This window comes from Mobula birostris, chromosome 6 (genome assembly GCF_030028105.1).
Source record: "Mobula birostris isolate sMobBir1 chromosome 6, sMobBir1.hap1, whole genome shotgun sequence".
Lineage (NCBI taxonomy): Eukaryota > Metazoa > Chordata > Chondrichthyes > Myliobatiformes > Myliobatidae > Mobula > Mobula birostris.
In genome coordinates, this window is record NC_092375.1 from 131,724,954 (window position 1) to 131,749,331 (window position 24,378).

Sequence of the window (24,378 nt, forward strand, 5' to 3'; positions counted from 1 at the left end):
AAATTATGAAGGCATGAATGGTGTACCTGTTGAGGGACAAAAATAGCAAATCATAGCTTCTGAATACTGCAGTTGTGAAGTCACAAGCCCCTTCTTTAAAGTCATAGTCTCCACTGAACATCAGCCATCCAGTTACGCTTATCCATCCTTAATCATTCTCCATTATCTTAAAATTCCCTTTCCAACCTTGCCCCCACCCCCACTAATTCTACCAGTTACCTACGCACAAGGAACAATTTTCAGGTGGCCATTTAACCTAGCATACCTGTTCATCTTTGGGATGTAGGAGGAATCTGGAGCACCTAGAAGAAATTCATGTGGTCACGCAGAACATGCAAACTCCACAAAGAGTGCCCAGAGATGGGATTGAACCTGAGTCAATCATTGTGTTGCAGCTGCTCTACTAGTTGATCGTTTTGATGACCCTAAAATTACCAATAATAGTTGGCCATCAAGCCCTTAGAAATTAATGTTATTAACGGTGCAAACAGGGCTCATTTGAGTGAGGAATTCCCGCTGCATTTCAGGAAGCCGTTGCAGCTCACCCTAAAATACGAGCAGCTGTTGACTGTCCAGCACTTTGACCCTCAAATTGATTCATGAAATTTCTATGTACAATTGACCCTTGAACATTAGTTGGTGTATAATTCTGACAGAATATCTTTAAACCTTGATCATCTTGCATTGTATCATTTCTACATGAAATTCCAATGAATATAGAAATACTTATCAATTGAATTTATAAAAATATTATTCACCTGTCCAAAGGAAAGATGAATAAAGCAAGTAGCAGGATAAGACATTATCATCTTCTACCTATAGCTGATATCTAAGAGCTTCCCAGTGCTGCTGATGTGACTCTTAATATTGTGTATGTTTAAAGGAAATTTAGTTCATGAGTTGAAATTACGCATTTGAATTATCGAAACATAACATGGCAGAAAATAACTGCATAAGTAAAATATTGTTTTAAACAAAATCTATGTCCTTAAGAACTTATTGGTTTAAAATAATAAGTCATTTTAATACATTTCATGAGTGTTAATTTTATTTTTAAAATTGGCATACACACCTTAAATTTAGGAGTACATTTAGGTTAACTGAATGCTTTTTTTTAAACAGTGAACAAACTACTGCACATCAGAGTGGCGACTCCACAGAAGCTAGCGAAAAGCAGGTAGTTCGTGGTCGTACCCGCAGACCGGAAGTTGCCTTGTCTATCAGTGTGGCAGACTTCAGATAATGGCTGCGGAAATTGGAAGTGGCCAGCTGGAAGAAGTTGTGAGCTTTTCTCTTATTATCGGAAGCTCGTAGCTGAGTAAGAGCAGTGAAAGTACAATCAGTGGCTCATCTTCTATGAAATGCAAAGAAGTAAAGGTAGCCAGTTATAAAGTGAGGGTTGAAAATAAGTTGGCAAAAGCTGCCAGGTTCTTCATGACCGTTTGTTGGTACCCTAAGAAGATTCTCTTTCATCTTCTCAGTCTGAGAAGAGAAATCCAGCAGGAGATGTTATCAAAACAGATTGAAGAACCATTGCCAGAGGACTTGGGGTTCATTGGTCAATAACTGCCAGAATGAATACAAGAGATTTTTTTTATTTCATGCAAATATTCAAACTTTTTAAGAAAAAAAGATTATCTATGCAATAAATGGGAATCTATTCCCAAGGAAAATGTCAATGCTTCTAACACAAACAACTGGTGTTCATTGATGTGGCAAAGCCCTCAGTATTGCAGTCATCAATACGTAGTAATGGTAATTGGTAATTTTGGTCATGTGTTCTTGTGAAAATTTCTCTTGGACTTGGTTCTGATCTGATTGATGTATTGACTGAATTTTCATGGGCCATAAAATCCAGAGCAGGATCACATTACATAAAAGAGTGGTAATTTTGAAATGTTTTTTTTCTAACATAGGATGGTTGTAGGAAAAGAAACAATTAAAGTGGATTTTATGGTCTAATTTTCAGTGAGGACCTGACCTGCTGGCAAGGACTATGTGCCTCACGTGAACACTTGTAACCTCAGGAGTTCGCAGTTCAGAGAAAGCTGTGCTATCTAATAATGATACACAAGGTGATAATTTGAGATAGACTTAGAGTATATAATGTATGAAAAAAAATGTATAGCCTTATGTTGCAAGTGGAGTAACATCTTTTAAAGAGCCACTGTTTTCCTATTTAAACTCTTGTTCTTCACTAGAAAACTAACACAATTTCCCCCTCGATCAGTTATTTTGCTGATTGTTTTACACAATGCCTTAAAAGACACCTAACCTCTTGTAAATTGGATGGACACTCAAAACTTTATCTATGTGCTAATAGGATGTATTAAATCCCTCCTGCTAATATATTATTTTTACTCCTGTTCAAATCTTTGGATGTTTTGCTAGTAAGTGCTAAGTGGCTAGAACAAAATCCTTACCAAGTCTAACACTGAGTAGCACAGGAATGAGGAGTCTATTTTGTTAATCTAGTCATAAACATTCCAAAAAGTAGTTGTCCACTGATCCCACTTTTCGGAATTTCACTATTAACGTCTATGTACTGTATGGTGCCATTTGCAGGGATTGCAATGTGTATAAAGGAAAGTCAAGCTTGCACTCAGCTTATTCAAGGATGAAAGATTATAACAAATTCTCTCCATTGCCCTTCTAAACAAGCATTGTTGCTGTAATTTACTTCAGATTTTATCAAACAAAAACAGGTTAATTTGCTACAGTGATCTGCAGTTGCTTTTAGGACAGATTTGCCTATAGTTTTTAAAACAAGAAAACAAGCTATGAATAATAATGACGAGACAGGAGAAATTTAAAGAATCAATGAGAAATGTTGCAACCATCCTTTATTTCAGCATTTTCATCTTGTTTCTTAAAATTACAATTAGTAAATTATATAACTGCCTCCTGTGGAACAGGATGCAAAGAGTTGCCTTGAAAATGAAGTTTGGGTTCCAGATATTAATGACTCAGTGAATAACTTCATCGGAATATGTGATGCGACTTAGCAGCTGCACTCAGTTTACTTTTAAGTTTGAACTTTATTATATAAATTGTAGAATAGTTTTGAGTGATCTATGACTTTGCTCTGAATTGTGAATGTGATTAGGTGTATTATATGAATGTGGCATGACATGAAGTTTTCATGGTGCACTGTAGTTTGTGATTGGCCAATGATAAACAATTTTAAGAAAATCTTATTACAATCAATTTGAACTGAAAATCTGTGGTAACATGCAAGAATGCTGCTGATTTGATTGAGGAGGAGGAAGAGGAGAAGTTGTATTGGCCAGTATGAAAAATATTTTCATGAATACCTTTGGGTAGAATTTGTTTTCTTTCTGGAACAAGGGAATATTTCTTTAAAACTTTTTTCCAACATGATTTAGTGAAAAAGCAAATGAAAAGCTTTATAATCACTAACTGTATTGATATTTCAATAACAATAGATTAAATCCAAACAAAATCTTTAAGTACTTATAGCAACTGGTTTAGTTTTTCTTCAGTCAGTAACTGGTATAGGCCTAATTTGCTGAAATCCAAAGTACTTGCTGAGAATTAAAAATAAAACAGGAAATATTTGAAATACTGAGAAGACAGGGCAGCATCTGTGTACACTGATTGTTGACCTTCAGTATCCACAGGTGCTTCTTTGCCTCTTTGGTATTTCCAATACTTCCAGTTTTTATTTCTGATTTCCAGCATCTGCAGTGTTTTTTTTTCCAAAGTTAATATCCAGAAGTGGTGTTTCGTGTTATACCTTTTTTTTCCCCTGTAGGATTTGAATGAATCTTGTAAAATACCAATTTTCTACTTGAAGCTGATATTTTTTGGATGTGATTGAGTTGATTACAGATTCATCTTCAGTTTGGCAGATCTTCAAAAATCTTTATTCTTCAGAGAGTAAGGTGATAATGGGTTATTTACCACCTTCTGCTTTGACCTTGGCTATTAATAATTCATGTCAACTTGTACATTGGATACAAGATGTATTTTGTTTTTGGATCAGTGAGGTATCGCAGGAGACGGTGTTTTATTTTTTTAAAAAAACAAGAAAATCTAATCCCTTTCAGTCACTGCTTCAACCTGAGGCATCTCTGACCTGTTTTCATGCTTCCTTCCAGTGAAGTGTATGGAGACAGGTAGGGGCAGGTAGGCAGGTGTACAAGGAGCTTTGTTAGAGGAAAAAGAGGTGTTTTGATACTTTCCAAATGTGAAATTCTGTTAATGATGCAGGTGGCACAAATGTATTAATTATTAGAAATACAAGCTGATCATCTCTTCCTGGTGCTTAATTACTTCAGAAGGTGATTAATGCTCATGAACGATTTCACTTGGCCCTTGGTTGGCGAGGTTGTTTTTGTTTCCTTTCTGCTTTGCACTGCCATCAAGCATGGACAGTTCAGTTTCCTATGGAATGTTGGTTGACAGAGGGATTGAAGTTTCCTTCTACAATGCCACAGGTTCCGTTGTCCCAGACCACTAGTATTTGGATCAAAGGTGATAGGTGGAGATGATTTTTGCAACGCTGCTAGAGATGTACTTATGGGATATGGGGAATTGGGCAGGAGAGGAGGAGAGTAGATCATGCATTGGAATAGAAAACCTGAAACTTTGGATTTGGGGATTTCACAGTTCAATTACCACCTGGCTTATTACCTAAAAACAGGCAAGTCCAGCTTTCAGGGATGTTTTGGCATCTATTGAAAGCAAAATTTTAAACATTGCCCAAGGATAACCCCTTCTAATCTGAGCTAGTAAATGTGTGGATAATTATTCTGACATAGGGAAGGAGTAAGAACCTCCTTTGAATTTTCCTAAGAAATTTGAATCAGTTTATTTTATATCGAGGATAAGCATAATGCAATAATTTCATATGTAAAACTCTATAAATTGATTAAAGAATTTATACAAAAAAGTGATTTTTTTTTCCCTTGTGTGTTTACATATTTTGGTATCTACTTTTGTCTGTACATCACTAATCTAGGCCTCAGTTAATATAACATGGTTCATGCTGATTATTCTAGTAAGCCATCAGAAGTATGTATATACTGCATTCTTCAGGGGAGAACTTAAAGTTCTGATTTAAACATGTAGAAATGGAACTTCTACATTAATCACCTGCAAAGCTTTGGTAAGGCATTTAGTTTTTTGAATGCAGTTTGTCAATCTGTTGGTTGTTCTTCTCTTACTACACAGCTGGGAACACTAATTTTATACTGGACGTTGGATATGTTGCTTGAACATGCATAGTGCAAGTGTAAAACAAATGTATATAGACCTTTAACATAGTAATAAGGCCTAAAATGTTCCATGGGATTTTCGAACAAAAATCATTTGTTTCTGAGCCATACAAGTTGTTAGATGATATGACTGAGAGGATGAAGTACATTTGCTTGATTCCCAAGGCATTATTTGAAGAACAGGCAGTTCTTTGGACTACCTGGATCATATTTATCCTTTGGTCATCAGAGCCAAAGAATTTTTATTTTCTTAGTCACATTGGCATTTGTGGATCTTGCTGGGTATCAAGTTGGTTGTTATGTTGCCTACATTGTATTTAAAAAAAAGCCAATTATACTTAAACAACACTTTGGCCCATTGTGAAAAATGCTGTATGTTTTTTAGTTAGAGGGTGAAAATTAGCTGTGTTGACTTTTTAAAAAATTAAGATGGAATGCATTGTAAATATTTTGCCAGACAACAAATGCAGAAATGGTTAATTTATGTTTAAAATCTTATTTTCCTTTCTAAAAAATGTCAGTAGAGAAATAAAATTGGACCATTTTTAAAAATCATACAGCTTTCATAGTCAGTTATAGAAAACTACAGCACAGAAATGGGTCATTCAGCCCATCTAGTCTGTGCCAAACCATTTAAACAGCCTAGTCCTATCTACCTGCACCTGGGCAATAGCTCCCCCATCCATGTACCAATCCAAAATTTTCTTAAATAGTGAAATTGAAACCAAATCCATGGCTTGCACTAGCAGCTCATTCCACACACTCACCACTGCCTGAGTGAAGAAGTTCCCCCTCAAACATTTCACCTTTCACCCTTAACCAATTTCCCCCGGATCAATAAAGTATGACTATGACTATTATCTCATGATCCCTAGTTGTAGTCTCGCCCAATCTCAGTGGAAAAAAACCTGCTTGCATTTACCCTATCTATACCCCTCATAATTTTGTATACCTCTATCAAATCTCCCCTCCATCTTTAAGACTTAAGATTGTCAGTGCAAACTTGTTCTCTTCCTCTCACAGGAAAGTCGCAGGTGGGCATGTGGCAGAGCCAAACAAATGGCAAATATAGGAGGCCAGCTGACTCACCATGTCTGAATGTCTTAATTGTTTTTTTTAATCTCATTTATGCTCTTCAAATAACTCTCCCTTTGGAAAGTTCATATTGAATCTACTTATGCCAGGTTTTCAGGAATTCTAACTCCAATTGATTTACAGAATTCCCATTGAAAAATGCACCTGGAAGGTAAGTGAGAATGGGAAAATTCTTGATTTTGATATAGAACACTAGTTGACACTAAAATCTGGAGAAACAGGTGCATTGGATGGTAGTTTCCAAATGAAGCTATTACAACTAATTAGTTCCAAAGTCCAAATTTATTCTGTTTACAAAACAATGTTCCCAGTGAACAATTGTACATTTGAACCAAGCAAAACGTACCATGGGGTGTAGTTGCTAATCTTTGCTCCATACATTTTCAATCTTGTACTCAATCCCTTTGACTGTGATGCATATGGACAAGTGCATGTGGTTTGCTGCCATCTGTTTGAGGAGCCGGAGGAAATTCTGACTACAATGTCTCATCCACGTCCCTTGTATTGACCTTGCTTTATTCTTGTGAAGTGACCTGGAGACTTACTTTCATTTTAAGCTTCTGTATTCTCTCTTGCTCCTCTATTTTGGCCTTTAGGACACATAGTTCTTCAGCTTTCAGAGCAAACAATTGCCTGAAGAGGGGAAAAAAAAAGTGGTTATTTTTGTCCTGTTGTACCAGAAGCTTCCATGGGCACTTTGCTGGATGAATAGGATTGCTAAATTTCCAGAGATTAGTAATGCATTTTGACAAGCAGTTACAAGTTGATGCTGTTCAGTCTTTCAAAGGGGTAGATTTTCTGTTACATATACAATTCTTCTGGACACATTGTCAAAATTGACTTGGAGGATCTCACTTGATAATTAGGCACTTTTAAGAGATGCTTCGTTGCGTTTCATAATCATTCTATTTAACTCTTTATCTTGTTTCTAGAGTATTTATTTATTTAGTGATACAGCATGGAGCAAACACTTCTGGCCCTTAGAGCTGCTCCAATTAACAATTACAGCACTGAAGCAGGCCATCTCGGCCCTTCTAATTAACCCTGACCTAATTATGGAACAATTTACGATGACCAATTAACCTACCTGGTACGTCTTTGGACTGTGGAAGGAAACTGGAGAAAACCTCTGCTTTCCATGGGGAGGACATACAGAGACTCCTTACAGAATGACACCGGAATGCCTCAAGTTGTGATAGCATTGCACTACCATGGCGCCAATAAATATGTTCTTTTAATACTGAAAATTACTATTTGGAGGAGAAAAGAAAATAATTTTACACTGTGCAATTTCTGTACGACTAACGAAGGGTCTCGGCCTGAAATGTCGACTGTACTTCTTCCTATAGATGCTGCCTGGCCTGCTGCGTTCTACCAGCATTTTGTGTGTGTTGCTTGAATTTCCAGCATCTGCAGAGTTTCTCGTGTTTGCCTACTAAGTTGGTAAAATTGTGTATGACAGAAAAAGAGTACGTAATTTTTTTGGCAAGAAATTAGATGGCACAGCTGCTGCCTGTCAGCTCCAGAGTTTCAATCCTGACCTCTACTGTTGCTTCGGTGCAGTTTGCATGTTCTCCACTGCGTTTCCTACAGGTGCACCAGTTTCTTCTAGCATGCACCTGTTGGTAGATTAATTAAGACCATTCTGATGCCTAAACAATTCTGGTCACCCCATTGTACATGGATGTGAGGCTTTGGAGAGGGTGCAGAAGAAGTTTACCAGGATGCTGCCTGGATTCAAGGGCCAGAGGTTGGACAAATGTGGGTAGTTTTCTTGAAGCAGCAGAGGTGAGGAGAGATCTGATAGAGGCTTACAAGATTATGAGAGGTATAGATAGAATATACAGTATCTTTTTTCAGGGTTGAAAAGTCTGATATCAGAGGGTATGAATTTAAGGTGAAAGGGGGTGATTTCAAAGGAGAGGTGAAGGGGAATTTTTTTTTTCTTTTACAGTGGTGGGTGCCTGTGATGACGGTTGAGGCAAATACATCCGGCACTTTTCAGAGATGTCTAGATATGCACATGAATGTGAGGGATATGGACATTGTGTAGGCAGAAAGGATTGCTATAGTTGGCCATTTGATTACTAATTTAATTGGTTCAGCACAACATTGTGAGCTGAAGGGCCTGTTCCTGCGCTGTACTGTTCTGTGTTCTAAACTACGAGCACCACAGATCACCTAATCAGGATGTGTTTTGACATATAATTCACTGCAGGAGAAACTTATGTGGCTCTCGACCAGTTCTGTTTACTGTGAACAAAGGTTCCTGCATTTTCTTGGCTGGCTAATTTATATTCAGTTCATTCACGCCACTAAATAAAGCAGTATAAACAAGCTCAAAACACCCTCAAGGCAGCACAACTCCAGAGGTATCATGGTTTCATAAAGGATTTCAAGCAATGTTCTGCCTTTAAACAGGTAAGATTTTTTTCCATGGCTGTAATGAAAATGATACTGACTGGTGCAGCCTCCTCGACATCGATGAGATCTGCCAACATTGTCGGAAATCGCTTCGTTGGTAACCTTTGCTCCATTTGTTACAACAGCCAGGATGCCCCTGTGGCCAGCCATTTTAGTTCCATTTCCCACTCGTGCACTCACATGTCTCTCCTTGCCCTCCTGTACCTCTATATTGAGGCCAGACACTGGCTGGAAGAGCAATACCTCATATTGTCTTGGCAAAAACATTGATTTCTCTAACTCCTGGTAGTATTCCCCTCTGTTTTCCCTTGTATCTATGCCCCTTTTACCCTTCTCTTTCCTCTCCTCCATAACTTGCCATTGCCCTTTACCTTCACCTTCCTTAATCTGGTTCCCCATCTCCTTCCCTTTATTGGAAATGTACTGTCCTCTCTTGTCAAATTCCTTCTTGAGCCCTTTGCCTTTTCCATCTATCACCTCCCAGTTTCTCACATTATTCTCATTTTATCCCCCTTCACTTTTTACCTGGCAACTCTTGTTCTTGCTCCAGTTCCCCTGTTATTCTGCTTTTCCAGTCCTGATGAAGGATTTCAGTCCTAAGCATTGACTGTCCCCTCCATAGATGCTGCCAGTATTACAGTTGAACAAAGGGAACTATGGTGCTATGAGGGAGGAGCTGGCCAAAGTTCAAAGGAACAATACCCTAGCAGGGATGACAGTGGAACAGCAATGGCAAGTGTTTCTGGGAATAATGTGGAAGGTGCAGGATCAGTTTGTTCCAAAGAGGAAGAAAGATCCTAAGGGGAGGCCATGGCTGACAAGGGAAGTAATGGACAGTATAAAAATAGAAGAAGTATAACATAGCAAAGACGAGTGGGAAGCCGGAGGATTGGGAAACTTTTAAAGAGCAACAGAAGGTAACTAAAAAGGCAATAAAATGAGGTATGAAGGTAAACTAGCCAAGAATATAAAGGAGGATAGTAAAAGCTTCTTTAGGTATGTGAAAAGGAAAAAAATAGTTGAGACCAAAATTGGGCCCTTGAAGACAGAAGCGGGTGAATTTATTATGGGGAACAAGGAAGTGGCAGACGAGTTGAACAGGTACTTTGGATCTGTCTTCACAAACAATCTCCCAGATATAATAGTGGCCAAAGGACCTAGGGTAATGGATGAATTGAAGGAAATTTATATTAGGCAGGAAATGGTGTTGGATAGGCTGTTGGGTCTGAAGGCTGATCAAGTCCCCGGGACCTGATGGTCTGCATCCCAGGGTACTTAAGGAGGTGGCTTTAGAAATCGTGGACACATTGGTAATCATTTTCCAATGTTCTATAGATTCAGGATCAGTTCCTGTGGATTGGAGAGTGGCTAATGTTGTCCCTCTCTTCAAGAAGGGAGGAAGAGAGAAAACAGGGAATTATAGACTGGTTAGCCTGACGTCAGTGGTGGGAAAGACGCTGGAGTCAATTATAAAAGATGAAATTATGACACATCTGTATAGCAGTAACAGGATTGGTCCGAGTCAGCATGGATTTATGAAGGGGAAATTGTGCTTGACTAATCTTCTGGAATTTTTTGAGGATGTAACTATGAAAATGGACAAGGGAGAACCAGTGGATGTAGTGTACCTGGACTTTCAAAAAGCCTTTGATAAAGTCCCACACAGGAGATGAGTGGGCAAAATTAGGGCACATGGTATTGGGGGCAGAGTACTGACATGGATTGAAAATTGGCTGGCTGACAGAAACCAAAGAGTAGTGATTAACGGGTCCCTTTCGGAATGGTAGGCGGTGACCAGTGGGGGTACCGCAGGGTTCAGTGCTGGGACCATGGCTGTTTACAATATATATTAATGATTTAGATGAGGGAATTAAAAGTAACATTAGCAAATTTGCCGATGATACAAAGCTGGGTGGCAGTGTGAAATGTGAGGAGGATGTTGAGATAATGCAGGATGACTTGGACAGGTTGGGTGAGTGGGCAGATGCATGGCAGATGCAGTTTAATGTGGATAAATGTGAGGTTATCCACTTTGGTGGTAAGAACAGAAAGGCAGATTATTATCTAAATGGAGTCAAGTTAGGAAAAGGGGAAGCACAATGAGATCTAGGTGTTCTTGTACGTCAGTCACTGAAAGCAAGCATGCAAGTACAGCAGGCAGTGAAGAAAGCTAATGGCATGCTGGCCTTCATAACAGGGGGAATTGAGTATAAGAGCAAAGAGGTCCTTCGGCAGCTGTACAGGGCCCTGGTGAGACCACACCTGGAGTACTGTGTGCAGTTTTGGTCTCCAAATTTGAGGAAGGACATTCTTGCTATTGACGGAGTGCAGCGGAAGTTCACAAGGTTAATTCCCGGGACGGCGGGACTGTCATATGTCGAAAGACTGGAGCGACTGGGCTTGTATACTCTGGAATTTAGAAGGCTGAGAGGGGATCTTATTGAAACATATAAGATTATTAAGGGATTGGACACGCTGGAGGCACGCAGCATGTTCCTGCTGATGGGTGACCCCAGAACCAGAGGCCACAGTTTAGGAATAAGGGGTAGGCCATTTAGAACAGAGTTGAAGAAAAACTTTTTCACCCAGAGAGTGGTGGATATATGGAATACTCTGCCCCAGAAGGCTGTGGAGGCCAAGTCTGGATGCTTTCAAAAAAGAGATGGATAGAGCTCTTAAAGATAGCGGAATCAAAGGTTATGGGGATAAGGCAGGAGCTGGATACTGATTGTGGATGATCAGCCATGATCACAGTAAATGGCGGTGCTTGCTCAAAGGGCCGAATGACCTACTCCTGCACCTATTGTCTATTGACTTGCTGAGTTCCTCCAGATCTCCAGCATCTGCAGAATCTCTTGTGTTTCTGAATGATTCCTATTAGGTACAAGGACACGATTAAGCCTTTTGCTGTAAAGTCCAGCAATTTGAAAGAGCAAATGAAAAAGGTCAGTTGCTTATTACCAGAACTGAATGGTTAATTATGAAGTTGACTTGACTTTATGTTTTTCTATCAAAGGGTGATATAATAGAGGGATTATTCATAAGTAATTTAAGAGTGTAAACAATGTTTCCACTTGTGGAGGATTTGGGCTATTCTTTTACCTGTTCACTGGTTCAGTAAGGAATTCAGAGAAAACGTCTTTGGCCAGAATATGATTGAAATATAGATTTCAGTGACGACATAAGGTATAGAACAGTTACAGAGATATTTTGATATCACAAAGTCAGTACAATGATTTCACACAGAACAGGGAAAATATTCTACCAAGATTCAAAGAGTGCATCTTACTCTAAATAATTAGTGAAGTATGATCTTGGTAAAGCAAGGACCTAGACTGTGTTCTTACTTCAGATCCATGTTTTGATTTTCTAAAACTTCTATGGAACTCAGGTATTTCCTCTGCAGGGTGCTTATGTCTGTCTTGTAGAGTCCTTCAGATTCAGTCAGTTTAGCTTCCTGAAATAAAAAATGTTATTTTGTAAATCACAGATATTGAGATGAGCCACAATAAATAATTGGACACTATTGCACTATTTGGGGGAGGGGGGAGAGGGAGGGCAGCTCTGTCCTCTTCCTCTGCATATCCCTCTGATCAAAGATTCTGTATCACCCACGTAAAAAACAGTTTGCTTTCCAGCATGATAATAATTTTCCTCCTATCTCAGCCTGATTTTATAGCCTGCTGTTGAGCTGGTCACTATGCCACTGGACCTATTTGCACATGTGCAGAGGGCTGAATGAGTGAGCCCACCATGCATGACAAAGACAAAAGGCCATGGGAGCCAGGAAAGGCCCATCTCCACTAACCCCCGCCCCCCACACACAAAAAGTTGTTTAAAATGTGAATAATTAAGGAAATGGTCACTAATTTTCCAAAGAATAGATGACCCAGTCAAATGAAAATGATCACTGTTTGGAAGTCAAAATCCCACCATCTGTGCTCCAGCTCATCTCAGACTCAGTACGGCAAAAGTCTGATGTGAGTGTGAGCAAAATCAGGCTAGATCAGCTTTCCATCTATTCTTTCTTCTTGCTACAAACCTTTCGAACATTACAGCACAGTACAGGCCCTTGACCCGTGATTTTGTACCAAACTTTTAACCTCCTCCACGATTAATCTAACGCTTTCTTGCTGTATAGCCCTCCATTTTTCTATCAATTATTTGCCTATCTAAGAGTTACTTAAATATCTTTAATGTATCTGCCTCTACCACCACCTTTGGCAGTATGTTTCATGCACCTATCACTGTGTAAAAAAAAAAAAACCTGCCTACGTCATTCCCCCATACTTTTCCCCAGTCACCTTAAAATTATACCCCATTGTATTAGTCATTTCTGGCCTGGGTAAAAAGCTACATGGTCACCTCAGACAATTTTACCAACTTAGTAAGCATGCTCTTGCTGCTGCCATCAGGTAGAAGGTACAGGTGCCTCAGGACTCGCACCACCAGGTGCAAGAACAGTTACTGCCTCTCAACTATCAAGCTCTTGAACAAAAGGGGATAACTACACACATTTAAGGACTCTTTAATCTTGTCATTATTTGTTATCTGCATTGGCAGTTTGTTCACAGTTACTATTCAATAGATTTGCTAAGTACACCCACAGAAAAAGAATTTTCAGTGTTCAGCTGTTGTTCACTAACTTATATAAAACAGGAGTTATAGCTCAACAATGTACTGAACTGAAATTAGACAGTAGCATGTGGTTGCTGGTACTTGTTTCAGAAAGGAGTATGACTACAATGTGTTGAATATCCAAGAGCCACGCTAAGATTCTGGAAATTACTGGGTACTCTGCCAACCCTCATACAGTAAATCTTAACTGGCAGAGTGGAATAAAAAATTCTGGTTGGCTGACAGTGTTCCGCAGGGGTCAGTGTTATGACCATTTCTTTTCATTTTGTATGTCAGTGATTTGGATGATGGAATTGATGACTTTGTGGCCAGGTTTGCAGACAATAAAAAGATAGGTGGAGGGGCAGGTAGTGTTGAGGTAGCAGGGAGTCTGCAGAAGGATTTGGGACAGTTTAGGAGAATGGGCAAAGAAGTAGAGATGGAATACAGTGTCGGGAAGTGATCATGCACTTTGGTAGAAGGAAATGAGGAGAAAATTCAGAAATCAGAGATGCAAGAGTACGCATGCAGGATTCCCTAAAGGTAAACCTGCATCTGAGTCGCTGGTAAGGAAGGCAAATGCAATGTCAGCATTCATTTTGAGATTACTAGAATATAATAGCAAGGATATAATGCTGAGGCTTTATAAGGCATTGGCTAGACTGCATGGAGTATTGTGAGCCATTTCAGACCCCTTATCCTAAGAAAGGATGTACTGACATTGGAGAGTCCAATGAGAGGTTCATGAGATTGTTACTGCACATGAAAGGGTTAACGTACAAGTTATGTTTGATGGATCTCATTCAAATCTATGGAATATTGAAAGGCTTAAACAGAGTGGACGTGGAGAGGATGTTTTCTTTAGTGGTGGAGTCTAGGTCCAGAGGGCATAACCTCAATACAAGGACATCCTTTAGAACAGATGCAGAGGAATTTCTTTAGGCAAATTCATTGCCACAGATAGCTATTGAGGCCAAGTCATTAGGTATATTGAAAGTGGAGGTTGATGGTTTTTTGATTAGTAAGGGTGTCAAAGGTTATGGGGAGAAGGCAGGAGAATGGGGTTGAGAGGGACATTAAATCAGCCATGATGGAATGATGGAGCAGACTTGATGGGTGAAATGGCCTAATTCTGCTGTTAATGTCTTATGGTCTTAACTAATATCCTGGAGAGTCTAAAGGCAACACTATTAACTAGGATACTGTAAATGTCAACCCTTTTCTAATTAATATCCCACAGGAGTTTTGGGCAGACTGTGGTGTGCCCAGTGCCCGAATTATTAGGTAATTCCAGTAACTTCCAGTACTATCCCAGCTAGAGTGGCAACTGTGACCACGATCTTTTGACTCAGTGCCAGGCATGCAGACAAATGGATCTCGGCTCTGCTATTGTTTGCATGATTGGTATTCCTAAGCTACTGAGAAGTTAGGCTTTGGTTTCCAAAACTAGAAACATTCACACAAAAGTGATCAAACATCTGTTTACCATTGCTTGTAGGCGTTCCATGACATGGCTTAGGTGTTCAGTCTGATACTGTAGCTCTTCTGTCTTCTTTTCCAGCTGTTCCTGCAGATCCTGTAAATTTGAACATGAGATCCTGCAGATGCTGGAAACCCACAACAACACTTACAGATCTAGAAATAATCCTAATTTGAGTCTTGATTAAGGGTCTCAACCCAAAACGTTGACTGTTTTATTCCGCTCCATATATGCTGCCTGATCTGCTGTGTTCCTCTATCTGTGCCCAAAAGTATGAATACAATGCACAAAAGTTGCTGGAGGAACTTGTAGGTCAGGCAGTCTTGATGGAGAAAAATGAACAGAAACTTTGAGCTGAGACCCTTCAGGGTGAAAAGGAAAGAAGCCAGGAACCAGTAAAAAGAATTGGCGGGTGGGGAGCAGGAGCAACAGCTGGAAGAATCCATGTGAAATGGGAATGATGTGAGAAGATGGGAGGAGAAAGCTGAAGAAGGTAGCTGGGTGAGATTAGTGACTGTAAGTTGATGCTATAAAGTTGGAGATTACCCAGATCTAATTTGAGATGTTCCTCTAACCTGCATCTAGCCTCAGCTTTGCAGTACAGGAGACAGGTCAGTGTGGGGATGAGAAGTGGAATTAAAATGACTGGCCACAGGGAGATGCTGGTTTTAAAATGGAATAAGCAAAGGTGCTCGAAGTCATTCCCCCAATCTGTGTTGGATCTCACTGATGTAGAGGTGGCTGTTTGGGAAGCAATAAATGACACTGGTATATTCACATGTGAAGGACTGCCTCACCTAGAAGGACAATTCTGGCCCTGAGGATAGTGAGAGAGGAGATGTAGGACAGGCTTAACATCTGAGATGATTGTAGAGATAAGTGCTTGGAAGGGGATGAGTGGGGAGAGTGATCCCTGAGGAGGACCTGGTGATGGGATCCCTTTGGAGATGGTGTAAGTTGTGGAGGCTCATGGGATGGCAGGTGAGGATAAAGGGGAATCCCATCCTTGTTATGTCGGTAGCAAGGGTATGGGATGAGGACAGATGAGTGGGAAATGGAGGAGTTGCAGGTGAGGGCTGTGTGTATAGCAATGGAGGGGGAACATCTTTTATGGAGAATGACAACACCCATGTCCTGCAATGAAAAATCTCATCATGAGATGCCTCTATGTTCATCAGTGTAAATTATCCTCCAGTTTTAAATTCTGTACCCTGTCACAAGGCAGTTCACATCTAGTGAAAGAACGATGTTTTAAAATCTTTATCTGCAGTACACCAATTGCCACTAAATACATCCTTGGGTACGATGACCAAAACTCAGTACTCCAGGAGTAGTCTCAATGACATCCTGTACACTTGTAGCAAGACCTCCTTACCATTGTACCCTAAATGAACACATGCAGATCCAGTTGACAGGTCCTTCAGTTAAATGCTATGTAACCAAAGCTGCATAACCTTCATAAAGGCAATTCCAAATAGCATTGAATTGTTCCTGGCCATATGTTTATACCTGGATCTTCTGTTTTGATATTTTTAGCTCGTCGACTGTTCCAGAAATGGCATTAAATTTGTTAGCAGCTTCCTGAGAAAGCAGAACAAAAGAGCGAGTCAATTACATTAAAAAAAATGTGTTTCAGATATCTGTAGATTGCCAAATTCAAGTTCACTAAACTCCAAAATCACAGCTAACTTAATGGAAAAAATGTCAAGTGTACCTATTTTGCATTTAATAGGACAGTTTTAAAAAAATTTTTGTTTGTATCAAGTTTTAATGTAATTATTACATAATTATAATAAAAAAATAAAGTTAACCCAAGCTGGACATTATTGGCAGAGAATCTGGATTTTCTTTTATTCCAAAACTGGAAATGTATTCTGACTAAAATTCTTTGAACAATTCTAACTTGAGGAAAAGCCATTTAACCTATCAAAATTTGTGTGGAATTTCAACACCATCAACTGAACATCCAGTTACATTTTTTGAATACACCTAGAGGATAACAGAATTAGTGTTTCATCAGGTCCTGTTTCTTAGCTTGAAACATCGACTGTTTATTCCTATGCATAGATGCTGCCTGACCCGCTGAGTTCCTCCAGCATTTTGTGTGTGTTACTCCGGATTTCCAGCATCTGCAGAATCTCTCATATGCTTAACTCACATCAGGTTACATTCATTAATCAGTACAATGGTTCCAAATCCAGCGAGGCCTCAATTTCAATGTTCTCATCCCCACCTTCAAATCCTTTCAAGTCAACCCTGTAGGACCTCAAGTTATTTTCCTGATCTTTAGGGTTCTTCCGGGGGTCAAGAATGGCAAGGACTCTTAATTCTTAAAGATTGTTTATTTTAAAGTCTAAACAAACCCACAAATACTAAGCAAAGTGAAGAATTGAGAAGCAAAGCAAGGAAAAGCAAAGAAGGTGAAGATTAAAAAGATGGTGCCTCTAAAAATCCATTACGTTTATAGTCAAAATAACAGAAATTCCTTAGATAAAAATAAATCAATCGATGGTTGCACAATTACATCACGTGTGTAATGTGCTAACACTTGGCCAATGGAAAATGAAAAGGCATATATATCGTTTTCTACCAGTAAGTGGGGACAAACCACCACATGCTGTGAAAAATACACTAGTTTGTTTTTGTTTAAAAAGTACATATTTTGATTAAACTATGACTTTAGTCTTACATTAATTCATCTAATATCTTAGAAAAAGTATTTTAAAAAGTGGTTTCCAGCAACCCCCTCCCTATTTTGTAACTTATTCCATCTATTCATTCAATTCTCTGCCCTTTCATGCTTCTTCAATTCTGACCACTTACATGTAACCAAATTTCAAGCACCCATTCCAGAAGTCTTTGTCTTTAGCTCTGGAATTCCCTCTCTAAGCTGCCCAGTCTTAAAGTTCCTTAAAGATACTTCTGAAAGCTAGCCCTTTCATCAAGACCATCTCACTTATTCTGATAAACCTCCTTAGATGGTTTGGCCAACTTTCCATTGATAACAATCTTAAGTGTTCTGGAGTATTTATTATGTTGAAAGAACCACATAAATGCAAGTTATTGATACTGCACTTGAAAAATGATGGCTGGGGGGAAAAAAACAATGTCTATCCCTAATACTTTATTTGTAATGTACCATTCCATTGAAAGAACTGGAACACTTCCTTTGTGGAAAAACAGTCAAAATATCTTTAAGCTCTTCTATTCATTTCTCCCAGTGGGTACCATATTAAAAAGATTCTGCTCACCTCCATTTCAGTTTTGTGTTCCTCAAGCATGGAAGTAATCTGTTCTTGAAATTGCTCTTCAATTAACTTTTTCTCTTGGTCACATTTCTTTTTCAAGGTGTTCTCTGGCAGATAAAAGAAACCTCTCATTCACTGGATGCTATATCACAAGACATTTGTGTGTGGGGACAACCTCATAAGCTTAAAAACGCAAACATGAAATCCACAGATGCTGGAGTTTCAAGCAACACACATAAAAATTGCTGGTGAACGCAGCAGGCCAGGCAGCATCTATAGGGAGAGGTACAGTCGACGTTTCGGGCTGAGACCTTTTGTCAGGACTAACTGAAGGAAGAGCTAATAAGAGATTTGAAAGTGGGAGGGGGAGGGGGAGGGGGAGGGGGAGATCCGAAATGATAGGAGAAGACAGGAGGGGGAGGGATGGAGCCAAGAGCTGGATAGGTGATTGGCAAAGGGGATATGAGAGGATCATGTGACAGGAGACCCAGGGAGAAGGAAAAGGGGGAGGGGGGAAGCCCAGAGGATGGGCAAGGAGTACAGTATAGTAAGAAGGACAGAGGGAGAAAAAGGAGAGAGAGAAAAAAAATATAATAATAAAAGATAAATAACGGATGGGGTACGAAGGGGAGATGGGGCATTAACGGAAGTTAGAGGTCAATGTTCATGCCATCAGGTTGGAGGCTACCCAGGCGGAATACAAGGAACAACACCTTATAGGATGGGGTACGAAGGGGAGGTGGGGGCCTCCAACCTGATGGCCCCCACCTCCCCTTCGTACCCCATCTGTCACTTATTTATCTTTTATTATTATATATTTTTCTCTCTCTCCTTTTTCTCCCTCTGTCCTTTTCACTATTCTCCTTGCCCATCCTCTGGGCTTCCCCCCCCTCCCCCTTTCTTTCTCCCTGGGTCTCCCGTCCCATGATCCTCTCATATCCCTTTTGCCAATCACCTGTCCAGCTCTTAGCTCCATCCCTCCCCCTCCTGTCTTCTCCTATCATTTTGGATCTCCCCCTACCCCTCCCACTTTCAAATCTCTTACTATCTCTTCTTTCAGTTAGTCCTGACAAAGGGTCTCAGCCTGAAACATCAACTGTACCTCTTCCTATAGATGCTGCCTGGCCTACTGTGTTCACCAGCAATTTTTATGTCTGAACCTTATAAGCTTTCCCACCTCTGCAATTCAAGATATTTCTAACCTCAGTCCTGCTTCAGTGCTGGTGGACTCAAATCCGGTTTACTGCTGGAGATCAATATCACTGAGGAACAAAAAAACAAGCTGCAGGAGGAACCTGGATAGTCAGCTGGCATCTGCAGAGGGAAATGCCTAGTCCAGATGAACTGCGTTGACTGCCATTTCACTATACAGATGCTACCAGACCAGGTGTGTTCTTCCAGCAGCTCTTTATTTGCTCCAGATTCCGCCATCTGCAGTTTCTTATCCTTGACATTTTTTTTTATTGAGGAAAAGCTGCAGTTCAGGTAAGAAGCGGGGTCTGTTCGGGAGAATATGCGTGATTCCTTGACACCATTTCTGCCTAGTTAAACATCAATCCTTAAACAACTCCTCTAGAAGCAAAAGCTGACATGTTCTGTTTGTCCCACGCTCTATTTCCTAACCCAGTAAAACAACTGCATGGCTTTGAAGCTCATCACTACTCTAGGGGTTGCTCTACCTAAACTCCGAAATTAATTTTTACACGTACACAATCAGCTGCTCCATGGGTGTGGCAAATCTAATAATCCAACAGGATAAACAGGTAAGTTAACAGAGAACGCCATTTAGAGCACTTCAGCCATTGGTATTGACTACTTTTGATTCCCTTTCCAACCACACTAAATAAACAAGCTATTTAAAATGGGGGTGGAACATTTCACCATCCATGGTAGTTAGTAGCGAGTGACTACTGCTGAAGCAGCAAACTAGTAACCAGCACTATACAAGATGATAGTAGTTATGTTACCAGCACATAAGTGTTCCATTATCCATTAAACGTTTATACACATTGTGTACTTACAATATGGCTCTTTTCATACACAGCCTCACAATATGCCCAGTCCAAGTACTCCCTGATTCCCCCATTTCCCACTGTAATTGGTGCTCAGTAGTTTTCCCGCTGAAATGGTCAATTACCGTGCAGGCTCAACTCCATTATCTTGTCTGCTTCAAACTGCTTCTTCATTTCAGCTTCTCTCTGTGCCCAGTTTTCATTCATTTCTTCAATGATGGATTCCTGATTTAAGAAACCATCAACTTAGAATGAATAATGTTACAAATAAATTGCAGAACAGCCCCAAGTAGCATTTGTTACAATTCTGTTTTTAACAGGAAAATTGATTGGTTGCCTGGCATATCTGATGATGACAGTTGCATCTGTGCAAAGAAATTTCTGCAGGAGGGTTTTCAAAGTGGAAAAGATGTTGCCTTGAGCAGTTTCACTCTACCTCAAAAGTCTAGATCCAATGGGACAGGTAGTTGTTACAACTGGGTCTTCCCTGTTTGCAGTGGATAGCCATGATTTTTTTTTTCTGTGCCTTGTCATACCCTTCCCTCTATATGAAGTGTTGCAGAACTGTCTTTTTGTTGGATCTCACTATTGATCTCATTTGCCTAGTCTGCATGACTATCTCACCGCAGTATGAGCCCCACTGGCTCCCCTCACCTAGCTTAAGTTGCCCATCAAAATGAGATGGCCACAGCTATAGGCAAACGGCAACTTGGAGCCACAGGTGAGAGCCAGTGGGGACCAAAGGTGAGTGAACTGCCCCAGAATGGACATGACAAACCCCTACTAATAAGAAAATGAATACAATAATAACTCTATTGAATTTCTCATTAGTGGCTTCCAAAGTACATACACACAAAGCAAAAATTCAGGGGCATGTGAAATCTATGTTTATTCTATAAACTTCTTCCTTGAATGTAACAATGTACACCATAAACAATCAAAATTTTGGCAACAAAGCTCTTAATTTTACTTTTAATATTGTCATTCTTCAGAGCAGGTGTGTGAAGGAGAAGGAAATGATTGTTACTTCAGATCCAATGCAGCATAAAAAAAACCACAATAAATATAAAAGCAATCCTATAAAACAACATACAAGTAACTGTGTGTGGCTGTATGTACATAGGATTAGCTTACATGCCTCAGCTGATTGTATGTACAGCAAGTGACACGAGGTGCAGGAGTACCTGTATATGATATGGCTGACAGGAAATGATAGGGACACTTGACAAGAGGAACTCTCTTTAAATATGGAAAACAGATTTGAGTAAATTCAGTTCTTTGCTTTGATTAAGATAGAACAATGGTGAGGTTGGTAGAGCTCATGGTTCCAGCAAGCTGGGTTCAGTCCTGACTACTACCCCCTCTTCCCCCCCCCCAACCCTTGGTGCTATTTGTGTGGAGTCTGCAAGTTCTATGACCACATGGATTTCTCCTGGATGCTCCGATTTCCCAAAGGTGGAATAATCTAGGGCAGTTGATGATAACATGGGGAGAACAAAACAAGATCAGTGTAGGATTGGTCTAAGTGAGTGCCTGATAGTCAGTACAATAGGCCAAAGCGCCTCTTTCCCTGCGCTACAGCTCCAGCTTTACCTCTAGGGATGAATGAATTTTAAAAGCCCGGACCCAGGCACACTTAGATGAGTGTCCTAATGCTAGGCTCCTGGATCACAATACATTTATGTTTTAGGTATAAGCAGTAGCTTGGGCAGGGGGTCCTGGATTTTCCTGGTACTTGAGGTGAGACCAGCAATGAGCTGCACCACTGTCAATGTCATTTAGATGGTCTCAGGATATGGGCAAAAAACACTTAGGGCTGAGATGAAGGGAAATTTCTTCACATAGGGCAATTGCCACCACAGAGGTTGGATGGTTGAAGTCACTGAATATATTTAAGGACAAAAGGTATCAAGGGATATGAGAGGGCAGGAGTATACTATTGAAGTAATGGTCATACTGAATGGCAGAACCGATTTGAAGATCCAGTGACAATCTTCTACTTTTGTTTTTTTTTCCAGCTCCAATATCCTTCCCTCCACTGCCACCTCTAGATACAAATTAAGTAACCTCAAACCAGCATTAGAACATTGCTGGGGGAAGACATACTAAAATGATAACTTACACACGTCATAGCACCATAAAACTAATTTAAAGACGTCTTTGTTACTTACCTTATAGGACATAAATGCAGCCTGTGTGTTATCAAGCTCTTCCTTCAGGTCAACTATAGAACAAAAGAAGAAAATATTTTTGTTGCATCTAAAATGATCAAAATTATAATCAATATAAATTTATTACCTAAGTACATGCTGTATATGTTTCCATTTACCTCTGAGATTCATTTTCTTACAGGCTTTTACAGGAAAATAAAAGACAATAGAATTGATGAAACACTATACATAAAAACTGACAAATGCCCAATATACAAGAGACTAATTGTACAAACAGAAAAAGTAATACCGAGAATATGAATTGTACAGTCCTTGAAAGTGAGCCTGTAGGTTGTGGAATCAGTTCACAATTGAGGTGGCCATCCACCCCAAGTTTGCATAAGGCAGATCTGCACACTACACAGACAATGTTAGCGTGGCCCAGATATTTAATAGTCTGACATCTCTCTTTACTGCTGTAGGCTATCATGTTTAAAGTGACATGTATTCCCTCTCTTAGAAGCAAATCAGTCCACATACTGCTTCCCACTAGACACAATACCCACTCCCCTTGAATTTAGGCAATTCTTGGAAATCATTCCAATGTAACATGGTTAGCACAATCACTTTATAATGTCACTCATTGAGGTTAGATTCCTGCTGCTGTCAGCAAGGAGTTTGTACGTTCTTCCTGTGACCACATGGGTTTCCTCCGGGTACCCCGATTTCCTCCGACAGTCTAAAGATGTACAGTTCGGCTTAGTGAGTTGCGGGCATGCTATGTTGGCACCAGAAGCGTGGTGACACTTGAGGGGGTGCCCTCAGCACATGCTCGCTGATTTGATTTGACACAAACGACATTCTCTGTATCTTTCAATGTACAGACAAATATAACTAAGCTTTATCTTTAATCTACATTTTTTGTTAGATATTTTTCGCTCTTAATTTCTGAAGTAACTATGAATATTTTGGTTGTTAATGGAAACAATACATTTCCCTCTATGTTCCGATATACATTTGATAAATAAGCTTGAATCTTGAAATATTTCTAGGATTGTAAATATTTCCCCATCTCTTCCTCATTTTCCTGTCTCTCTAAGCTGCACCCAACAATTTTTTGTTGTTGCTTCAACTCTTCCCTCACCATGGGATGACATTGTGTAGTAAAAACAGAAAATGCTGGAAACAGCAATAACATCTCAAACTGAAGAGCCCTCAGCAGAACTGTCCCTTTTAACTTGTGCTCAAAAAACAGAATTCACTCTTCAATCAGTCCCCATTTATAACCGTGCAAGCAGCTACCAAGGCCCTAGGTTGTGGACAATCCATCAGCTTCACTCCCTCTCTCCATCACCATCATCCTAAAAACCTAATTCTCTGACAAAGCTTTTGACCATCTGTTCCCAGATGTTCTTGCATGGCTTGGCATAACGTTTTATTTCATAATATATCTTGAGACCTTTTGCTCTAGGTAACTTATACCAACCAAACCTACAACTATTTATTATTTATCATATCAATTCAGTAACTATACACCAGATCAGTCCACAGTTCTCTGTATTAAACCAGTCCAGATTCCCTTCCATCACACATCAGACTGGTCTTGTACACTGTGTACAAAATTGGCCCAGTATCTGATACACTGTACTTCACACCAATCCAGTACACTACGACATCACTGCGCTTCTTGTCCACTATACATCAGACTGGGTTCCACCCCTGTGCATCACTAGTCCAATAATTTTACTTTGCACTTTTTAACACAATAATGTGATATCCCATGTAGACCAATCTATACGTCATGCACCAAACAAACTCCATCGGGATACAGAAAGCAGACAGATGAGGCAATGACACATGAGGATTCAGTGCCCGGACCTATGCGTTAGTCCAACCTTTTATGGTTTCAAGGTCGTCGTCTTCAAAAAAAAAGCTTCACTGCTCCATACAAGGACGGGATTTGGTATGGCAACTCAACTTCCACACGTGTGGACAGATTCAGATTTATTTATTTAGATGTACATGAAAACATATAGTGAAATGTGTTGTTTGTGTTTACAACCAACACAGCCTAAGCACGTGCAGGGGAGAGCTCATAGCCTGCACATTCTG

General features: G+C 39.9%; 2 protein-coding genes across 3 annotated transcripts in view; one reads left to right on the plus strand and one right to left on the minus strand.

Moving 5' to 3' along the window:
- usp40 (ubiquitin specific peptidase 40) overlaps positions 1 to 4,912 on the plus strand; it is a 131,806-nt gene extending 126,894 nt beyond the window's left edge. For both annotated transcript variants that reach the window (XM_072261331.1, XM_072261333.1), the window contains one exon: positions 1,123 to 4,912. In XM_072261331.1, coding sequence (XP_072117432.1) covers positions 1,123 to 1,243 — 121 coding nt within the window. In that variant the 3' untranslated portion in view covers positions 1,244 to 4,912. The remainder of the gene's footprint in view (positions 1 to 1,122) is intronic.
- A 1,718-nt stretch (positions 4,913 to 6,630) lies between these two features.
- Positions 6,631 to 24,378, minus strand: part of LOC140199890 (flagellum-associated coiled-coil domain-containing protein 1-like) — a 56,913-nt gene continuing 39,165 nt past the window's right edge. The window contains exons 9-15 of the mRNA XM_072262394.1: positions 22,288 to 22,340; positions 20,242 to 20,341; positions 18,108 to 18,211; positions 16,366 to 16,437; positions 14,863 to 14,952; positions 12,107 to 12,216; positions 6,631 to 6,968 (exon numbers count right to left, since the gene is read on the minus strand). Coding sequence (XP_072118495.1) covers positions 6,851 to 6,968; positions 12,107 to 12,216; positions 14,863 to 14,952; positions 16,366 to 16,437; positions 18,108 to 18,211; positions 20,242 to 20,341; positions 22,288 to 22,340 — 647 coding nt within the window. The 3' untranslated portion in view covers positions 6,631 to 6,850. The remainder of the gene's footprint in view (positions 6,969 to 12,106; positions 12,217 to 14,862; positions 14,953 to 16,365; positions 16,438 to 18,107; positions 18,212 to 20,241; positions 20,342 to 22,287; positions 22,341 to 24,378) is intronic.